This window comes from Anolis carolinensis, chromosome 2 (assembly GCF_035594765.1).
Source record: "Anolis carolinensis isolate JA03-04 chromosome 2, rAnoCar3.1.pri, whole genome shotgun sequence".
Taxonomy (NCBI): Eukaryota; Metazoa; Chordata; class Lepidosauria; order Squamata; family Dactyloidae; genus Anolis; species Anolis carolinensis.
The window spans coordinates 22,278,777-22,295,704 of record NC_085842.1 but is presented as its reverse complement, the minus strand read 5'-3'; the positions used below and the strand labels follow the sequence as shown (position 1 = coordinate 22,295,704).

The window sequence follows — 16,928 nt, the reverse complement described above, 5'->3', positions numbered from 1 at the left end:
CCTTCTTATTATCCAACATTTTCGTTTATCCAATGTTCTTTCAGCCCATTTATGTTGGATAAGTGAGACTCTACTGTATATGGAAGAAATTTATTGAAGAAACATTAAGGAGAGAAGATGGAAACCAACCCACACCAGAAGAAATGAGGCTCTGGTGGGACCATAAAGAAATGGAGAAGGAAAAGAATTAATGATACGAATTGTAAAGGTTTTTCTTTCTTTTGTAACAGAGTGAACAGGAATGTAATAAAAATTTATTAAGAAAAAAAGAAGGACAAATGTCCTAGAACAACCATATATTCTTATTGAGCAACATCAAAAAATATATATTAAACTGGTAATTGTCATGCCATTGACTGTAAAGAGGTCTTGTTGCTGCTGCTAATTGCCATTCAGCTGACTTTAAATTATGGCAACCTTATGAAGGAGAGACCTCCAAGTCACTCTGTTATGAATCTTGTAGATTTAGGATAGCTCTTGGAAAGCCAAAAATAAGGAGGCAGTGTGCACCAGCCGGGACTCGAACCCGGGTCACAAGATTGGGAACCTCGCATGATGCCTCTACACCACTGGTGCAGCTGATGTAGGCCTTGTCTTTTCCTATAGGCAAACTTTGCAAGAAAACCAAAGCTGGCAGGAAATGAATAATTTCATCAGGGATGCGGATTTGGAAAGGCAAAGATTTTCCTTCCATCTAATGGGAAGCTGGAGGCAAAAGTAACAGCACTTCCAAACAAAATATGATTTATGGGAAGCATAGGGAATCAGGGATCCATAAGTGCACGTCTTTGTCAAATAGCATAAATAGTTCTTCCAGCAACAAAAAGTTCTCCTTTTGTTGTTTGGGATGCTGGAAGCACAAGGAAAATGCTGCAATCACTTAGCAGAGGATGGTTTCGATCCATCGACCTCTGGGTTATGGGCCCAGCACGCTCCCTCTGCGCCACTCTGCTCAGTGAGGGAAAAGGAATTGCTATGGCTTGTCAGCTCATTTGTCATAAAGCAACATCTCTGCACAAAACCTCTGAGCAATTTATTCACAGATGGAGAACTCTCCCATTCCTTGTGGTTCAATTGTTCAGGGCTATGGTTGTTCTCAAGTAGGGGTATCATAGTTTATGGCCATCAAGGAATGATTGTAGGTGCCTTATGCTCCTGGCAAGGTGACCAAATAAAAATACTGGATTGCTAATCCATTGAGCACACATGGGTTCAAATCCCACGCTTGTTGACTTCCCACCCAATTAGATGAAAGATCAAAATTATAAATATTTACTTGTTCCTGTTCTCCTTGTGTTTCAAACACACCTTGAGGTCTATGTCCTTCTGTTGAACAATATAAATTTCATAGAATATGTTGGTAGTTATATGTAGAGCATTTGGTGAGTTGAGAGGAAGTCAACAACAGTTCACAAGATCAGACTAATGAGGAGACAGATGGTAAGGAGGAGGGTGGTTTGTTTCTGCCCAGGGATTCTATTCATTTATTTACTTACAGTAGAGTCTCCTTTATCCAAGCTTCACTTATCCAAGCTTCTGGATTATCCAAGCCATTTTTGTAGTCAATGTTTTCAATATATCGTGATATTTTGGTGCTAAATTCATAAATACAGTAATTACAACATAACATTACTGTGTATTGAACTACTTTTTCTGTCAAATTTATTGTATAACATGATGTTTTGGTGCTTAATTTGTAAAATCATAACCTATTTTGATGTTTAATAGGTTTTTTCTTAATCCCTCCTTATTATCCAAGCTATTCGCTTATCCAATCTTCTGCCGGCCAGTTTAGCGTGGATTAGTGAGACTCTACTGTATTTGCTTTCAATTCTTGCCAATTGATGACTGTTAGCAAACCAGTTAGCAAACTTATGGTTTAGTGGGTTTTTAAAGGAACTCTCCAGGAAATTAAACCTATTGTGGAAGAGAGGGATTCAGCACCATGAACAGCTCCAAACAAAAGACAGCATCAAATCAAGGAGAAAAGGAGAACAGACTACGGGCCTTTCCAGATAGGCCCTATGTCCCAGGATCTGATCCCGGATTTTCTGTTTATCCCAGATTATCTGGCAGTGTGGACTCATATAATCCAGTTTAAAGCAGAAAACCTGGGATCAGATCCTGGGATATAGGGCCTGTCTGGCAGGAACCTAAGAAGTCTGGTGCTCTTTGAAATGGGTTTGATCATTATTAGTACTTGATGTTACCAGACAATGTATTGAACAATTTATTTCTGCTTTATCTTGGGATTGTTGTTTACTAGGCATCAGGACTGCAGAAGACTTTATACAGATGGCATGGAGTAATCAAGTTGAGAATTTAGTTTTCAGAGTTTTCCTGGTTGTCCTTCTCCTTGGTGGTCTACTGGTCAGGATTTGGCGCTCTCACCATCATGGCCCGGGTTTGATTCATGGCCAGAGAAGGGGTTTGGCTTCCTCCCAGGATCAATGTCCTGCCAAGGTATCATTTGCAGTCAGGCCTGGATTGGATCTGCAGAGAAAAGACACAGAAAGGTCCCTTTCCCTGTCACCCAACTTGGTGCAACAGGCAGCACGTCATTCTCATAACCTGAAGATCCTGAATTTGAACATGGTCAAATGGCCATGTCCAGTTTCATTTGGGGGTGAGAAAGAGGTTAATACAAAATTGCTGCTACTATTTCAGGTCCAGGAGTGGGAATAATACTCCTTTGGGCTCAGATTAAGGTGAGGACCAGGAAGTCTTTCAAGACAGCTGAAGACACACACAAAAAGAACCCACATGTGCAGAGCATAATGAATTAACCCTCAATTTTTTTCAGCAATTGACCTCATAAAGAAATTAAAATAAAACTTAAAGTAGGTAAAAGTTTCCTCTTGACATTAAGTTTAGTCAAGTCCAACTCTGGGAGTTGGTGCTTATCTCCATATCTAATCCAGCATAGAGTGCCGTTACCTTCCCACCAGAGCAGTACCTATTGATCTACCCACATTTGCATGTTTTCGAACTGCTAGGTTGACAGAAGTTAGAGCTAACAAAGGGAGCTCACTTCGTCCCATGGATTCGAACTACCAACTTTCCGGTCAGCAAGTTCTGCACCAAAGCAAAGACGCAACATAACATTTTGACTTCTATTTTCTGAAACAATGCTTTGGTTCCTAACCTGTTAACAAAGATGGGATGCTTTTAAATGCAACCATACCTCCACTTTCACAAGAGTTGTGGATTTAGTTCAACAGCAAAAATGGGAAAATGTAAGTATCTTGGGAGGAATGGACTGCCACCAAGGCATTCTCTGCTGTGGTTCCAGGGAGGAAGAGACAGAGGAGCCTTTCCCATGCCTCACTTGCCCGGGAATCCTGGATGCTGTTTTTCTTACCTGCATGCCATGAGTGTCTGTTTCACCTGAGCAAAGGAACAGAGAAAGATGAGCCAAATCCATAGGGTGAGTAAAATGGTATGTGGGGTCAGCTCCTTTTCTTGTGTACTACAAGTGTCTGTTTCATGGAGGCAAATAAAAGAAGGTATTGGGTGAAATAGAAACATATGTACACCTGCATCCCAAACAAGCTTCCTGATTATCTCCTGAAGACACAGCTGTCATGTGGATGTTCAAATGTCACTCCCAACCTCAGGATGTATGGGCAACAGCATAAATTCACAAGTAATCGAAACTGCAAAAGTGGGGGGATGACTGAATTTGGAATTTACCGTATATCTTCTGTCTATGAAGGAAAAGGGTTGGATGGGATCCAACCACCATTCTTCTGGCTAACATCCAGAGTCGCTAACCCATTGTGTCACAGAGACCTCAGACAGTATAGTCTCTCAGTCTGTAGTTGTCTTAAGATGTCATGGCTGGGTGTTGCTCTCAGACAGCAACAAGCTATAGAAGTCCTTTCTTCTCTATGGAGCAGAGTGGCGCAGCGGGAGCGTGCTGGGCCCATAACCCAGAGGTCGATGGATCGAAACCATCCTCTGCTAAATGGCTGCAGCCTTTTGCTTTTTCTCTCTAGCATTACAGAACAATCTTCTTGCTTTTGCCATAACTAAGAGTGTTGTTTGCTTAATATATACACAGCTTTTGCTCCTTCTGGCAAAAAGCCCAGAACTTAATGCATTCTTCTCAACAAGCTTCAGCTCTGATCCAGGCAGCCACACATTATATATATTTTTTCTTTGCTATTCTAATTTCTCAGTCGCTACAAGATGTTTTCCTTCAGATTTTTTCTAGCACAAAATATTTCCATCAGCTGCATGAGAGGTGTAGATGCATCGTGTAAGTTTCCTAATCTTGTAAACCAAAACATTTTTGTGTTGTCGAAGGCTTTCATGGCTGGGATCACAGGGTTGTTGTATGTCTTTCGGGCTGTGTGGCTATGTTCCAGAAGTATTCTCTCCTGATGTTTTGCCCACATCTATGGCAGGCATCCTCAGAGGTTGTAAGTTTATCCATACTTCACAATCTCCGAGGATGCCTGCCATAGATGTGGGCGAAACGTCAGGAGAGAATACTTCTGGAACATGGCCACACAGCCCGAAAGACATACAACAAACCTGCAAAACATTTTTATTTTATCATGTCAATTGAGAATATACTGCAAGTTGCTTCTGGTGAAGCTGAAACTGAGCCCTAGATAGTGCCCAGTGCCTTTTTATTTTCCCTTCAAAGAGCCAAAGAGAGTTTAGCCAGTTTGAATGTACACCCAGCCCATTGGGGATGAAAAGAGGAAACTTGCCTATAGCGAAGTAGAAAGTTTGTTAGAAAGAAACACTGGAAATCTATTTGTAGTTTTGTTTCTTAAAACAAACAACCAAAACTAGAAGCTTTACAACATACAGAACTCTTTCCAATGAGAGGCCAGGAAATTACCAATTTAATGTCATATTTTCAGCATGCCAAGCTAGGATGGATGGTAATGTGGTTGCCCTGTGACTGTTCTTCTCTCTTTGCAGCACTGTATCAGTCACCTCGTGTTTACAATATTTATATGGTGCACTTTACCCAGTCTACTTTTACAACCTCTCCATTTTAATCCATGTTTTTGTTAGTTTTTGTCATTTATTTTTATTGGGTAATGTTTAAATTTTTATAATTGTGAATGTCTCTTGTCTATCATTGTGTTTTATATTGCTATTGTTTTTATTCGGGCTTGGCACCATGTAAGCTGCCCTGAGTCCCCTTTGGGGAGATAGAGGCGGGGTATAAAAATAAAGTTGTTGTTGTTATTATTATTATTATTATTATTATTATTATTATTATTATTATTATTTTATTATGACACAGCAAACAAAATAGAAAAATATGCTGGATTTCGTTTCGCAAAACCACAAGTCGAACACTTCCCAAGTTTCTAGGACTGTGTGATGTATTTTCGGATGATGTGCGCAGATCCCAGTGGGGTGGCCTTTTGCAGTTGGCAGATCGTGATTTTGTCAATGTCTATTGTTTCCAAATGCCGGCTGAGATCTTTTGGCACGGCACCCAATGCGCCAATCACCACCGGGACCACCTGCACTGGTTTCTGTCAGAGTCTTTGAAGTTCAATCTTGAGGTCCTGATAGTGGCTGAGTTTTTCCTGATGTTTTTCGTCAATGCGACTGTCACCTGGGATGGCAACATCAATGATCCAAACATTTTTCTTTTCCACAACTGTGATGTCTGGTGTGTTGTGTTCCAGAACTTTGTCATTATTATTATTATTATTATTTGTTAGGAAAGTCCTCTTCAAGGGATAATGATGGTTGAATCTGTGGTTACCTATAGCTGACTGTAAATCAGGCCTGGGCAAACTTCAGCCCTCCAGGTGTTTTCGACTTCAACTCCCACAATTCCTAACAACCTACCAGCATCAAAAAACAAAGGTGTCTCCATCTCAGCCACACATTGGACAATTTAAGATCTTGAACCTGACAAGGAAAGCTCAACCTGCATATTTTTTCCCATCCAAAAATTCTGTCTTTTGCAATGTCTCCCTATCTATTTGCATGCAACTTTGCTTAAGGATAGCCTTTTCAACTCACCTCTTCCTGCAGCATTCAAGCCCCCAAATCTCTGCCTTCCAGCCTAGGAATTTCTGCGAAAGGTAAAATAAATATAGTTAAAAGCCTCTTTTCCCAGATGGGGGCAGAAATCCCCAGAAGAGGACTTTCTCTTTACAGCAAAGAGGTGTGTGTGTGTGTGTGTGTTGTTGTTGTTGTTGTTGTTGTTTTTAAGGAAAGGATCCCGCCAAGTTGTTTCATTTATATACATTGTTTCCAATGGCTTTCTGCCACTCTTCCCCTCTGGATGAAGACATCGAATGAGAACCGGAAGTTAAAGGTAATACTGTACAAAAAAATGGATTTTGTTTTTCTTTTTGCAAAGAATTCGTCTGGCTGTAAAGAGATTCAGGAGGAAAAGGCACATCTGGAGTTGCCTGGTAGGGATTTTATTTTTGTTATGTAATAATTTAAGGTAATCTAATGGAATAGAACAGGGCATAAATATAGTGAGTCCTGGGATTGCATGGGGAGATAATGCAAGGCAGGCTTGCAGATAGGAAGCAAAGAGGCTGGCTCTGATTTCAATCATTCAAGAGCCTAAAATAGCTTGTGGCTCCCAAGGTGCTTTTTATTATTGCCATAGGTTGCATTCACACTGTAGAAGGAATGCAGCTTGACTCCTCTTTCAATGCCATGGTTCAATGCTATGGAATCATGGGAGATGTAGTTTCACAAAGTCTTTAGCCTTGGGTCGCTGTGAGTTTCCCGGACTGTATGGCCATGTACTAGAAGCATTCTCTTCTGACGTTTCGCCCACATCTATGGCAGGCATCCTCAGAGGTTGTGAGGTCTGTTGGAAACTAGGCAAGTGGGGTTTATATATCTGTGGAATGTTCCAGGTGGGAGGAAGAACTCTTGTCTGTTGGAGGCAGTGTGAATGTTGCAATTGGCCACCTTGATTAGCATTGAATGGCCTTGCAGCTTCAAAGCCTGGCTGTTTCCTGCCTGGGGGAATCTTTTGTTGGGAGGTGTTAACTGGCCCTGAGTGTTTCCTGTCTGGAATTCTCCCCTTTTCTGAGTTGTTCTTTATTTACTCTCCTGATTTTAGATTTTAGTTTTTAAAATTTTGGTAGCCAGATTTTGTTCATGTCATGATTTCCTCCTTTCTGTTGAAATTGTCCACATGCTTGTGGATTTCAGTGGACAGTAAATAAATGTTTTGTATCCCCCTCCCAGATTTTAGAACATTTGTATTAGATACCTACATGTTGGAGACCCTAGTGGCACAGCAGATTAAACCGCTCAGCTGCTGAACTTGCTGTCTGAAAGGTCTTCTGTTTGAATCTGCGGAGTGGAGTGAGCTCCCACTGTTAGCCCCAGCTTCTGCCAATCTAGCACATGCAAATGTGAGTAGATTAATAGGTACCACTCCGGCGATTAGGTAACGGCGCTCCATGCAGTCATACCAGCCACATGACCTTGGAGGTATCAACGGACAATGCCAGTTCTTTGGCTTAGAAATGGATATGAGCCCCAACCCCCAGAGTCGGACACGACTAGACTTGATGTCAGGCGGATGCCTTTATCTTTACCTATATGATGAAATATCTTTGATTTGAGACCCAAGTTTTGGCACAAAATATATGCCTTATACACATAGCTTGAAGGCAGGTTAATGCAATATTGTCATAGTTTTGTGCATGAAACAAGGTTTTTGTACATTGAATCATTAGAAAGCAAAGGTGTCACCATTAGAGCCATTCATGCGGACAGTTTTGGAATAGTTCAGATTTTGAAATTCCAGATAAGGGATGTGTTAGCTCCAGCTTCTGCCAACCTAGCAGTTTGAAAACATGCCAATGTGAGTAGATCAATAGGTACCGCTCCGGAGGGAAGGTAATGGTGCTCCATGCAGTCATGCCGACCACATGACCTTGGAGGTGTCTATGGAAAACGCCGGCTCTTCGGCTTAGAAATGGAGATGAGCACCCACCCCCAGAGTCAAACATGACTGGACTTAACGTCAGGGGGAAACCTTTACCTTTACTAAACCTTAATATACTTAGAGAAGCAGGCTTGTCCCCATGTAAGCTGCCCTGAGTCCCTTCGGGGAGATGGAGGCTGGATATAAAAATAAAGTTATTATTATTACAATAGAGTCTCACTTATCCAACACTCGCTTATCCAACGTTCTGAATTATCCAACACATTTTTGTAGTCAATGTTTTCAATATATTGTGATATTTTGGTGCTAAATTCGTAAATACAGTAATTACTACATAGCAGTACTGCGTATTAAATTACTTTTTCTGTCAAATTTGTTGTATAACATGATGTTTTGGTGGTTAATTTGTAAAATCATAACCTAATTTGATTTTAATAGGCTTTTCCTTAATGCTTCCTTATTATCCAACATATTCACTTATCCAACATTCTGCCGGCTCGTTTACGTTGGATAATTGAGACTCTACTGTATATTTATTATTATTATATATTTATTATCTTGCTGTGACCCACCGTTTCTTGTTTGCGAAACCCACTTTCTTCTCATGTTTCCTTACAGACTAGAGAAAAAGGTACGTGGTTTGACCATTAGGAACAACTCCACCTGAAGCAAGCCTGATTTTTTCCCCCAAAAAAAGAGAGATTCTGAATATTGTGCCTTCTCTTTGGACTGAACAATGGAAACCTTGAGTGAGGAAAGGAAGGTGTCTATGGAAAAGCTCCAAGGGATGGACACCTTGAGTGAGGAGGGGAATATCTCTGCACAGAAGGAGGAAGCACATATTCTGGAGCTGAAAAGCATGGAGAAAAATGCTCCCAGCATTGTATTGTGGGCCAAGACGGAAGACACCAAACCCACTCAGCTGGTACATGCTGGGAGTACTGGAGATTCGCAAACTGCAGCATCTCCACAACGTGTCAAATATGAACCGGAGGAAGGACTGCAGGAACGCTGGGAAGCCCAATGGCAGGAATTTCTAAAGACACTGCAAACATCTCAAACAGGACGAAGCCATGCTCAGTTTAGAGAGGAGTCCAGCCCATGGGACAACACCAAGTCCTTCCTGGCCGCCTTTGAACAAGTCGCACTGGCATGCCGATGGCCTCAGGATAAGTGGACTACCTTTCTGCAGCCGGCCCTCCGCGGAGAAGCCGAGGAGGCCTTTCATGGGCTTAGTCCCCAAGATAGGAGAGACTTCCAGAAGGTCAAGGGAGCCATCTTGCATGGACAAGCCCTTGCAAGGGAAAGACAGCGGCAGCACTTCCGGAAATTCTGCTACCAAGAGAAAGAAGGGCCAAGGGGCGTCTACAGCCAGTTACGGGAGCTTTGCCAACAGTGGTTGAGGACTGAGAGGTATTCGAAAGAGGAGATCCTGGAGCTGCTCATCCTGGAACAGTTTCTAACCGTCTTGCCTCAAGAAATGCAGAGTTGTGTCAGAGCCCGGGGGCCGGAGACCTCTGTCCAAGCCGTGCTCCTGGCAGAAGGTTTCCTGCTAAAACAAAAGGGAGACATGGTTCAGGAAGAGCAGGTAATGTCTTAATTGGTTGTTATTTCCAAGGCACTAAACTCCTTTCCCAAGAACCCAAAGTCTGATTCAGAAATACTGTGATTCCCCAACATTTAAGGTCAGGACGAAGGGTGTTATTATTTATTATTTACAGTATTTATATTCCGCCCTTCTCACCCCGAAGGGGACTCAGGGCGGATTACAATGAACACATATATGGCAAACATTCAATGCCAACAGACAAACAACATATATGGACAGACACAGAGGCATTTAACATTTTTTTTCCAGTTTCACGATTCCGGCCACAGGGGGAGCTGTTGCTTCACTGTCCACTAGTGGCTGTACTTCCTCATTCCTTTCCTCGTGTTTTGCTGGCAGTTTTTATGATGTTGTAAATTAGTTAAATTAGCCTCCCGCATAAAGCGTACCTAAATTTCCCTACTTGACAGATGCAACTGTCTTTCGGGGCTGCATAGGTCAACAGCAAGCCGGGCTATTTAATGGTCGTGGGCGTAACCCGACCCGGGCTTCGAACTCATGACCAGTAGTCATGGTCAGTAGTGATTTATTGCAGCTAGTTACTAGCCAGCTGCGCCACAGCCCGACACCAAAACAAAACAATACCCCTTTTTTATTGGTGTTTTGGTTTTTTGGTCTGTTGCTGGGGTTATTTGGGATGCTGCAATTTAGAAAATTGCATTGGATAGACTGTAACAGATCTAGTTATGAGGATTTTCTATGAGCAAACAGATAGCAACTGCTGTATGCCATCTGTTCTGTATCTCAAAAGCTGGAGCTGAAATGGGGAAACTGGTGCCATTTTTGGAATCAGCAGGTCAAATATACTGAGAAACAGATCTATCATTTGAGGTTAGGTTTTCCCCTGTCGTTAAGTCCAGTCGTGACCGACTCTGGGGGTTGGTGCGCATCTCCATTTCTAAGCCGAAGAGCCGGCGTTGTCCGTAGACACCTCCAAGGTCATTTGACCGGCATGACTGTGTGGAGCGCCGTTACCTTCCCGCTGGAGCGGTACCTATTTATCTGCTCACATTGGCATGTTTTCGAACTGCTAGGTTGGCAAGAGCTGGGACTAACAGTGGGTGCTCATTCCGCTCCCTGGATTTGAACCTGGGACCTTTTGGTCTGCAAGTTCAGCAACTCAGCGCTTTAACACACTGCACCACCACCAGGTACCAAAATGTGTGTTGGCATGTGTCAATATTATGTATCACCCTGGGAGATGGAATGGATTAAACCCTTGTGCCGGCAGAACTGCTGACCTGAAAGTTCTCCTGCTGACTTGAAGATTACTGGTTCAAATCTGGGGAGAGTGTGGATTAGCTCCCTCTGTCAGCTCCAGCTTCCCATGCGGGGACATGAGAGACGCCTGCTACAAGGATGGTAAAACATCAAAACATCTGGGAATTCCCCTGGGCAATATCCTTGCAGGTGGCCAATTCTCTAGCACCAGAAGCGACTTGCAGTTTCTCAAGTCGCTCCTGACACACTCAAAATCACATCCATGCTATTATACCACCATAGAGATGCATTCATCCCACTTGTGCTCTATTTCACAATATAATTATTCTTCAGACATTGCTGGGCTACAGGACATTAAAATATTTTTTCCAGCCTGGGAATAATCCATCAATGATTCCATTGTTTTTTAGTTTAGGCACACCCTCAGTTTCATTGGGGGATTAGATATAGTGAGTGGGTTCTGCGTTTAAGAGGTGGTTTGAGTGGGAACATGTCCAGAAGCAGTTTGGGTCCTGAACAGTTTTCTTACTGCAGGTTCCAGCATTACAGCAGCTGATGAAGGAGGCAGCAGCAGGAGCTGTAGATTCCTCAGAGGATGGCCAGAGCCTGCCACCCAATTCCTGGAAAAAGAAACTCTGGAGGGTGGAGGAAGATGAAAATGGAAGCTCATCGGGTAAGGGCTGATTGTTTCTGAACAGTCATTGAGGAGACACGGAGACTGAGGTGCAAGATTGAAAACAGCATCCACCCAGTAATTTGTACTATTTTTCTAGGTTTTTTTTAATTGAAATGCATATTTTGAATGACTATGTCTTTTGTTGCCAAATTTGGTGTGATTTGGTTCAGTGGTGTTGTTGTTTACTCCATAGTAAAACGATCATTACATTTTTATATATATACTAGCTGTGCCCGGCCACGCATTGCTGTGGCGAAGTATGGTGGTATGACAAATAAAGTATTGAGGAATTGGTGGTAGTTAAAGTAAAGGGTAAAGGTTTTCCCCTGACATTAAGTCCATTATAAATGGGTTGTATAGCTGTGTGGAAGGGCCTTGAGTCTACACTGCCATATAATCCAGTTCAAATCAGATAATCTGTATCTTATAGGCAGTGTGGAAGAGGCCTAAATGAGGCCTAACTCTGCCTGTCTCCTGGGCTGAGTGGGTTGCTAGGAGACCAAGTGGACCAGGGCTTAGCCTTCTAACTGGCAGCAATTGGATAAAAACAATTATTCCTCTCCCTCTAATTAGGACTTTATTTTCCTTTTCTTTTGTTGTATGAACCTAGAGGCATGGATGAGGGGTTGTGCTGCCAAGTTTAGTGTTTATGGGATGTGTAGTTTTGTTGTTTTATCCTAGGCTGAAATTTCATTACCCTTTAATATATATAGATAGATGACCTGCACTTTGTATTTAGCCCGGAAGCAGACTGGCAGCCAATGGAGCTGCCGCACTATGAAGTAGTTCTCTCACAATACACTCTAGTTAGTAACCTGGCTGCCAATCTTTGAACAGGTTGCAGCTTCTGAACTATCTTCAAAGGCAGCCCCACATAGAGAGCATTGCAGTAGTCCAAGCGGGTTGTGACTAAAGCGTGGACAACCATGGCCAGATCTGGCATCCCAAGGTATGGGCGCAGCTGGCGCACAAACTTTAATTGTACAAAGGTGCCGACACCTGTGGTTAAAGTGTCAGAGCCGAGTCCAGGAGCACCCCCAGACTATGCATCTGTGTCTTCAGGGGAAGTGTGACCCCATCCAACACAGGCTGTAATCCCACACCCTGGTCCGCCTTACGAGTGATCAGGAATACCTCTGTCTTGTCTGGATTTAATTTCAAATTGTTAGCCCTCATCCAGTCCATTACTGATGACAGGCACCAATTCAGGACCAGGACAGCATCCTTGGCTTTTGGTGGAAAGGAGTAATAGGGTTGGGTGTCATTCGCATAAATTTGATACCAAACTCCAAAACTCTGGATGATCTCTCCCAGTGGTTTCATGTAAATGTTAAACAGCATGGAGGACAGAATTGAAGCCCTTTCTATTATGGTATTTTGGGAGATAAGTGTGATTTATGATCCTAGGTACAATTGATGTGTAACCATACAGAAACTTTCCAGTTATGACAAATAAATATTTAGTATTGCCATCACTTCTGAAAATTGACAAGGGTCCATTGAAAATAAAGTGCCTCTTCATAAAGTTGGTATGCCTGCAAACTTCACAGAAGCTGCATTAATTTTACAGTGGAGATGCCCCCTTCGGTTGCTCATTTAAAGCTATCCAAAACCTGGAATGGTTTCACTGCCCCGTTGATCCTAGCAATGGGAATTCTTCTAATATTTCTTTGTTTTGGATTGTTTTATTTTTGTGCAGGAAGGGAAAAGGTCCTTGGCAATAAGGAAGGTACTTTTCAGAAACATAGCCCAGAACAATTGGAATTAAGAGATCCGGTGCATGGAAGAAGCAAGATCACACAATACTATGGAGAAAGAATTAGTTACAGGAGTCAGCAGGGACTAGCAGGTGACCATGTAGTCCATCTAGATAAGGAGATGGATAAAAGTCTTCCCAAAGTTGGAAAAACATTTGATCGAGCAGAAACCAGAACACATGAAGAAATCCATTTCCCTGGAAAAAACTCTAGTGGCAGTGCAGACTTTGGAGCCGGCGAACGATCCCGACGAGGAAGGAAAGTGTATAAATGCTCGGAGTGTGGGAAGGTTTTCCGTGATAAGGGAGCTCTGAAGAAGCATGAGAGGGTGCACACTGGAGAGAAACCTTACAAATGCTCCGTGTGCGAGAAGAGCTTTGCGAACAGCTCCAACCTTACCGCACACGAGAGAATCCACAAAGGAGAGAAGCCGTACAAGTGCTCCGATTGTGGACGCCGTTTCAGCCGCAGAGGAATCCTGATGAGGCACGAGAAGATTCATTCGGGGAGGAAGCCATTTAAATGTGTGTGGTGCCCCAAAAGTTTCACAGATACCTCCAACCTCGCCGTCCACGAACGGATCCACAAGGGAGAGAGGCCGTTTCAGTGCTCTGAGTGTGGGAAGAGCTTCAATCAGAAGGGAAACCTGATGATACACGAGAGAATCCACACCGGCGAGAGACCCTTTACATGCAGGGAATGTGGGAGAAGCTTTAGTCAGAAAGGAAACCTCGTCAAGCATGAAAAAATGCACACTGGGGAGAAAGGATATACATGTGCAAAGCAACCTTCCAATATGATTCTATAAAGAAACGTAGCAATATCCAAAATGTGGATGGTGGCACATAATGTTTTGTGGATGTTCATAGAATCATAGAGTTAGAAGAGACCATATGGGACATCCAATCCTATCCCATTCTGCCAGGCAGGAAAAGCACAATCGAAGCACCCATGACAGATGGCCATCCAGCCTCTAGAGCCTCCAGTGGCCTAGGGGATAAAAGCCTCGTGACTTGAAGGTTGGGTTGCTCACCTGAAAGCTGCCAGGTTCGAATCCCACCCGGGGAGAGCGCGGATGAGCTCCCTCTATCAGCTCCAGCTCCATGCGGGGACATGAGAGAAGTTTCTCACAAGGATGGTAAAACATCAAAAAAAAAATCCGGACGTCCCCTGGGCAATGTCCTTGCAGACAGCCAATTCTTTCACTTCAGAAGCAACTCCGGTTGCTCTTGACACACAAAAAAAAATCCAGCCTCTGCTTTAAAGCCTCCAAAGAAGGAGCCTCCTTCACACTCCAAGGCAGAGAGTTCCACTGTTCAACAACTCTTACAGTCAATAAGTTCTTCCTAATGTTCAGTTGAAATGTTCACCTATTTCATCGGATGAAAAAGTTACAAAAGAGATTACTGCTTTAACAATGTTATTAATGTCACCTCCTTGTTGAAGAAACAGTTATTCAGAGGTGACAAGCACATCCCAGCATAAATGCACATGGTTGTCACAAAATCAAAGAATCCTAGAGTTGGAACAGACCCCAAGGGTCACCCAATCTAACCCCATTCTGCCAAGCAGGAATACACAATCACAACGACCCCAAACAGATGGCCATCCAGTCTCTGCTTCAAGACCTCCAGAGGAGGAGACCCCACCACACCCCAAGGCAGCAGGGTTTTCCACAGTGGAACAGCTCTTACCATCAGGGAGTTATTTCTAATGTTTAGGTGGAATCTTTTCCCCCCTGCAATTTGACTCCATTGCTCCATTGTATCCTAATCTTCAGGGCAGCAGAAAAGAAGCTCGACTCTCCTCAATAGGACATTCTTTTCAAATATTTAAGCATCACTATCATGTTCCCCCTCAACATTTTCTCCAAGATAAACATACCCAGCTCCCTAATCCACTCCTCAGAGGGCTTGGCTTGGAATAATAGAATCCTAGAGTTGGAAGAGACCTTGTGGGCCATCCAGTCCAACCCCATTCTGTTAAGGAGGAAAATTGCATTCAAAGCACCCCTAACAGATGGCCATCCAGCCTGTTTAAAAGCCTCCAAAGAAGGAGCCTCCACCACACTCTGATGCAGAGACTTCCACTTTCATAGTTGACCATGTCTATTCTGAAATTCTGGCCATTGGCACTTTGAACCTGTCTATTGGACTAATTTGAAACTGGATTTTAAATTGTTTGTGGTTGTTTTAGCACAGGACCATAGCAAGAAAAATATGGGGGGGGGGGGGTGAATTTTTTTTTTTAGCGAATCATGAAAAGTAGTTCCATAATGCAAAATAATGTAGAAATTGGGCTCCATTGATAAACTTCAGTGGACACTCATGGGGATTTGGTTAATCAGTTATAATTCATGAGTAAACTAGCCTTTAAAAAAAAACCCTGAAAAATTTGGGTAGTCCCGTTTAGCAGGATTGTATGTTTTGATATTTGATTTTGTTGTATGGTCTCCTTTTTGACAATTGAATGTTTTACTTTATGTTCTAAACCTATCTCCTCTTGCGGAAATAGGGCAGTATATAAATAAAGTATTTTTATTATTATTATTTCATTTTTTTCCGCCTAAATGGAGTATCTTGCATTTGTCCCTGTTGAACTTTATTTTGTTAGTTTTGGCCCATCTCGCTAATCTGTTAAGATCGCTTTGAATTCTGCTCCTGTCTTCTGGATTATTGGCTATCCTTCCCAGTTTGGTCCCATCTGCAAACTTGATGATCCTGCCTTCTAATCCTTCATCTAAGTCATTAATAAAAATGTTGAACAGAACCGGGCCCAGGACGGAACCCTGTGGCACTCCACTCAAAGGCTTTCCAACCTTTGATCATTTTGGTTGCCTTTCTCTCAAAACAAGGATTATTCCAAGTGAGGTCTGACCAAAACATCACAGACTGGGACTATGACTTCCTTCGATCTCGACACTAGATTCCTATTGTTGCAGCCTAGAATCACTGGCTTTTTAAGTTTCTGCCTTACACTGTTGACTCACATTCAACTTATTGTCCACTAAGACTCCTAGGCTCCTTTCACATGGACTGTCAGTCATCCTGTATTTGTGCATTTCATTTTTTCTCCCTTAATGTACTACTGTACATATCTTCCTGTTGAAATTCATTTTGTTAGGTTTGGCCCAGCTCTCTAATTTGTGGTTGGTTGAGGTTTTTTGATTTGTTTTGTTTTGCCAACATAATATTTGTTAAAGTGGCTATACTGTTGCTTCTTCAAGAGCCAAGAATAGCTACAAGGCTGCAAATATATAAAACACTAGCTGTGCCCGGCCACGCATTGCTGTCGTGAAGTATGGTGGTATGAGAAATAAAGTATTGAGGAATTGGTGGTAGTTAAGGTAAAGGTGTGGAGTCCAGATAATCCAGTTAAAGCAGATAATATAAGATTATAAATGGGTTATATAGCTGTGTGGAAGGGCCTTGAGTCTACACTGCCACCTAATCCAGTTAAAATCTGATAATCTGTATTTTATAGGCAGTGTGGAAGAGGCTTAAGTGAGGCCTAACTCTGCCTGTCCCCTGGGTGAGTGGGTTGCTAGGAGACCAAGTGGGCGGAGCTTAGCCTTCTAACTGGCAGCAAGTGGATAAAAACAATTATTCCTCTCCCTCTAATTAGGACTTTTTCTTTTCTTTTTGTTGTATCAACCTAGAGGCGTAGATGATGGGTTGTGTTGTCAATTTTTGAAGTTGTGGGGTATTTAGTTTTGTTGTTTTGGCGGTCACCAGGATTCCATCACTCTTTTAT

General features: G+C 42.6%; 1 protein-coding gene and 3 non-coding genes across 4 annotated transcripts in view; 2 read left to right on the top strand and 2 right to left on the bottom strand.

The window, feature by feature from the left end:
• The window catches only part of LOC100567968 (zinc finger protein 135), a 59,705-nt gene extending 43,981 nt beyond the window's left edge, over nt 1–15,724 (top strand). The window contains exons 7-10 of the mRNA XM_062969305.1: nt 8,531–8,543; nt 8,646–9,500; nt 11,277–11,415; nt 13,118–15,724. Coding sequence (XP_062825375.1) covers nt 8,531–8,543; nt 8,646–9,500; nt 11,277–11,415; nt 13,118–13,983 — 1,873 coding nt within the window. The 3' untranslated portion in view covers nt 13,984–15,724. The remainder of the gene's footprint in view (nt 1–8,530; nt 8,544–8,645; nt 9,501–11,276; nt 11,416–13,117) is intronic.
• Nucleotides 506–576, bottom strand: trnag-ccc (transfer RNA glycine (anticodon CCC)). The gene has a single exon. It is a non-coding gene; the product is annotated as a tRNA-Gly (tRNA).
• Nucleotides 882–953, bottom strand: trnam-cau (transfer RNA methionine (anticodon CAU)). Its single transcript has one exon. It is a non-coding gene; the product is annotated as a tRNA-Met (tRNA).
• On the top strand, nt 3,895–3,966 carry trnam-cau (transfer RNA methionine (anticodon CAU)). Its single transcript has one exon. It is a non-coding gene; the product is annotated as a tRNA-Met (tRNA).
• Nucleotides 15,725–16,928: the final 1,204 nt, after the last annotated feature.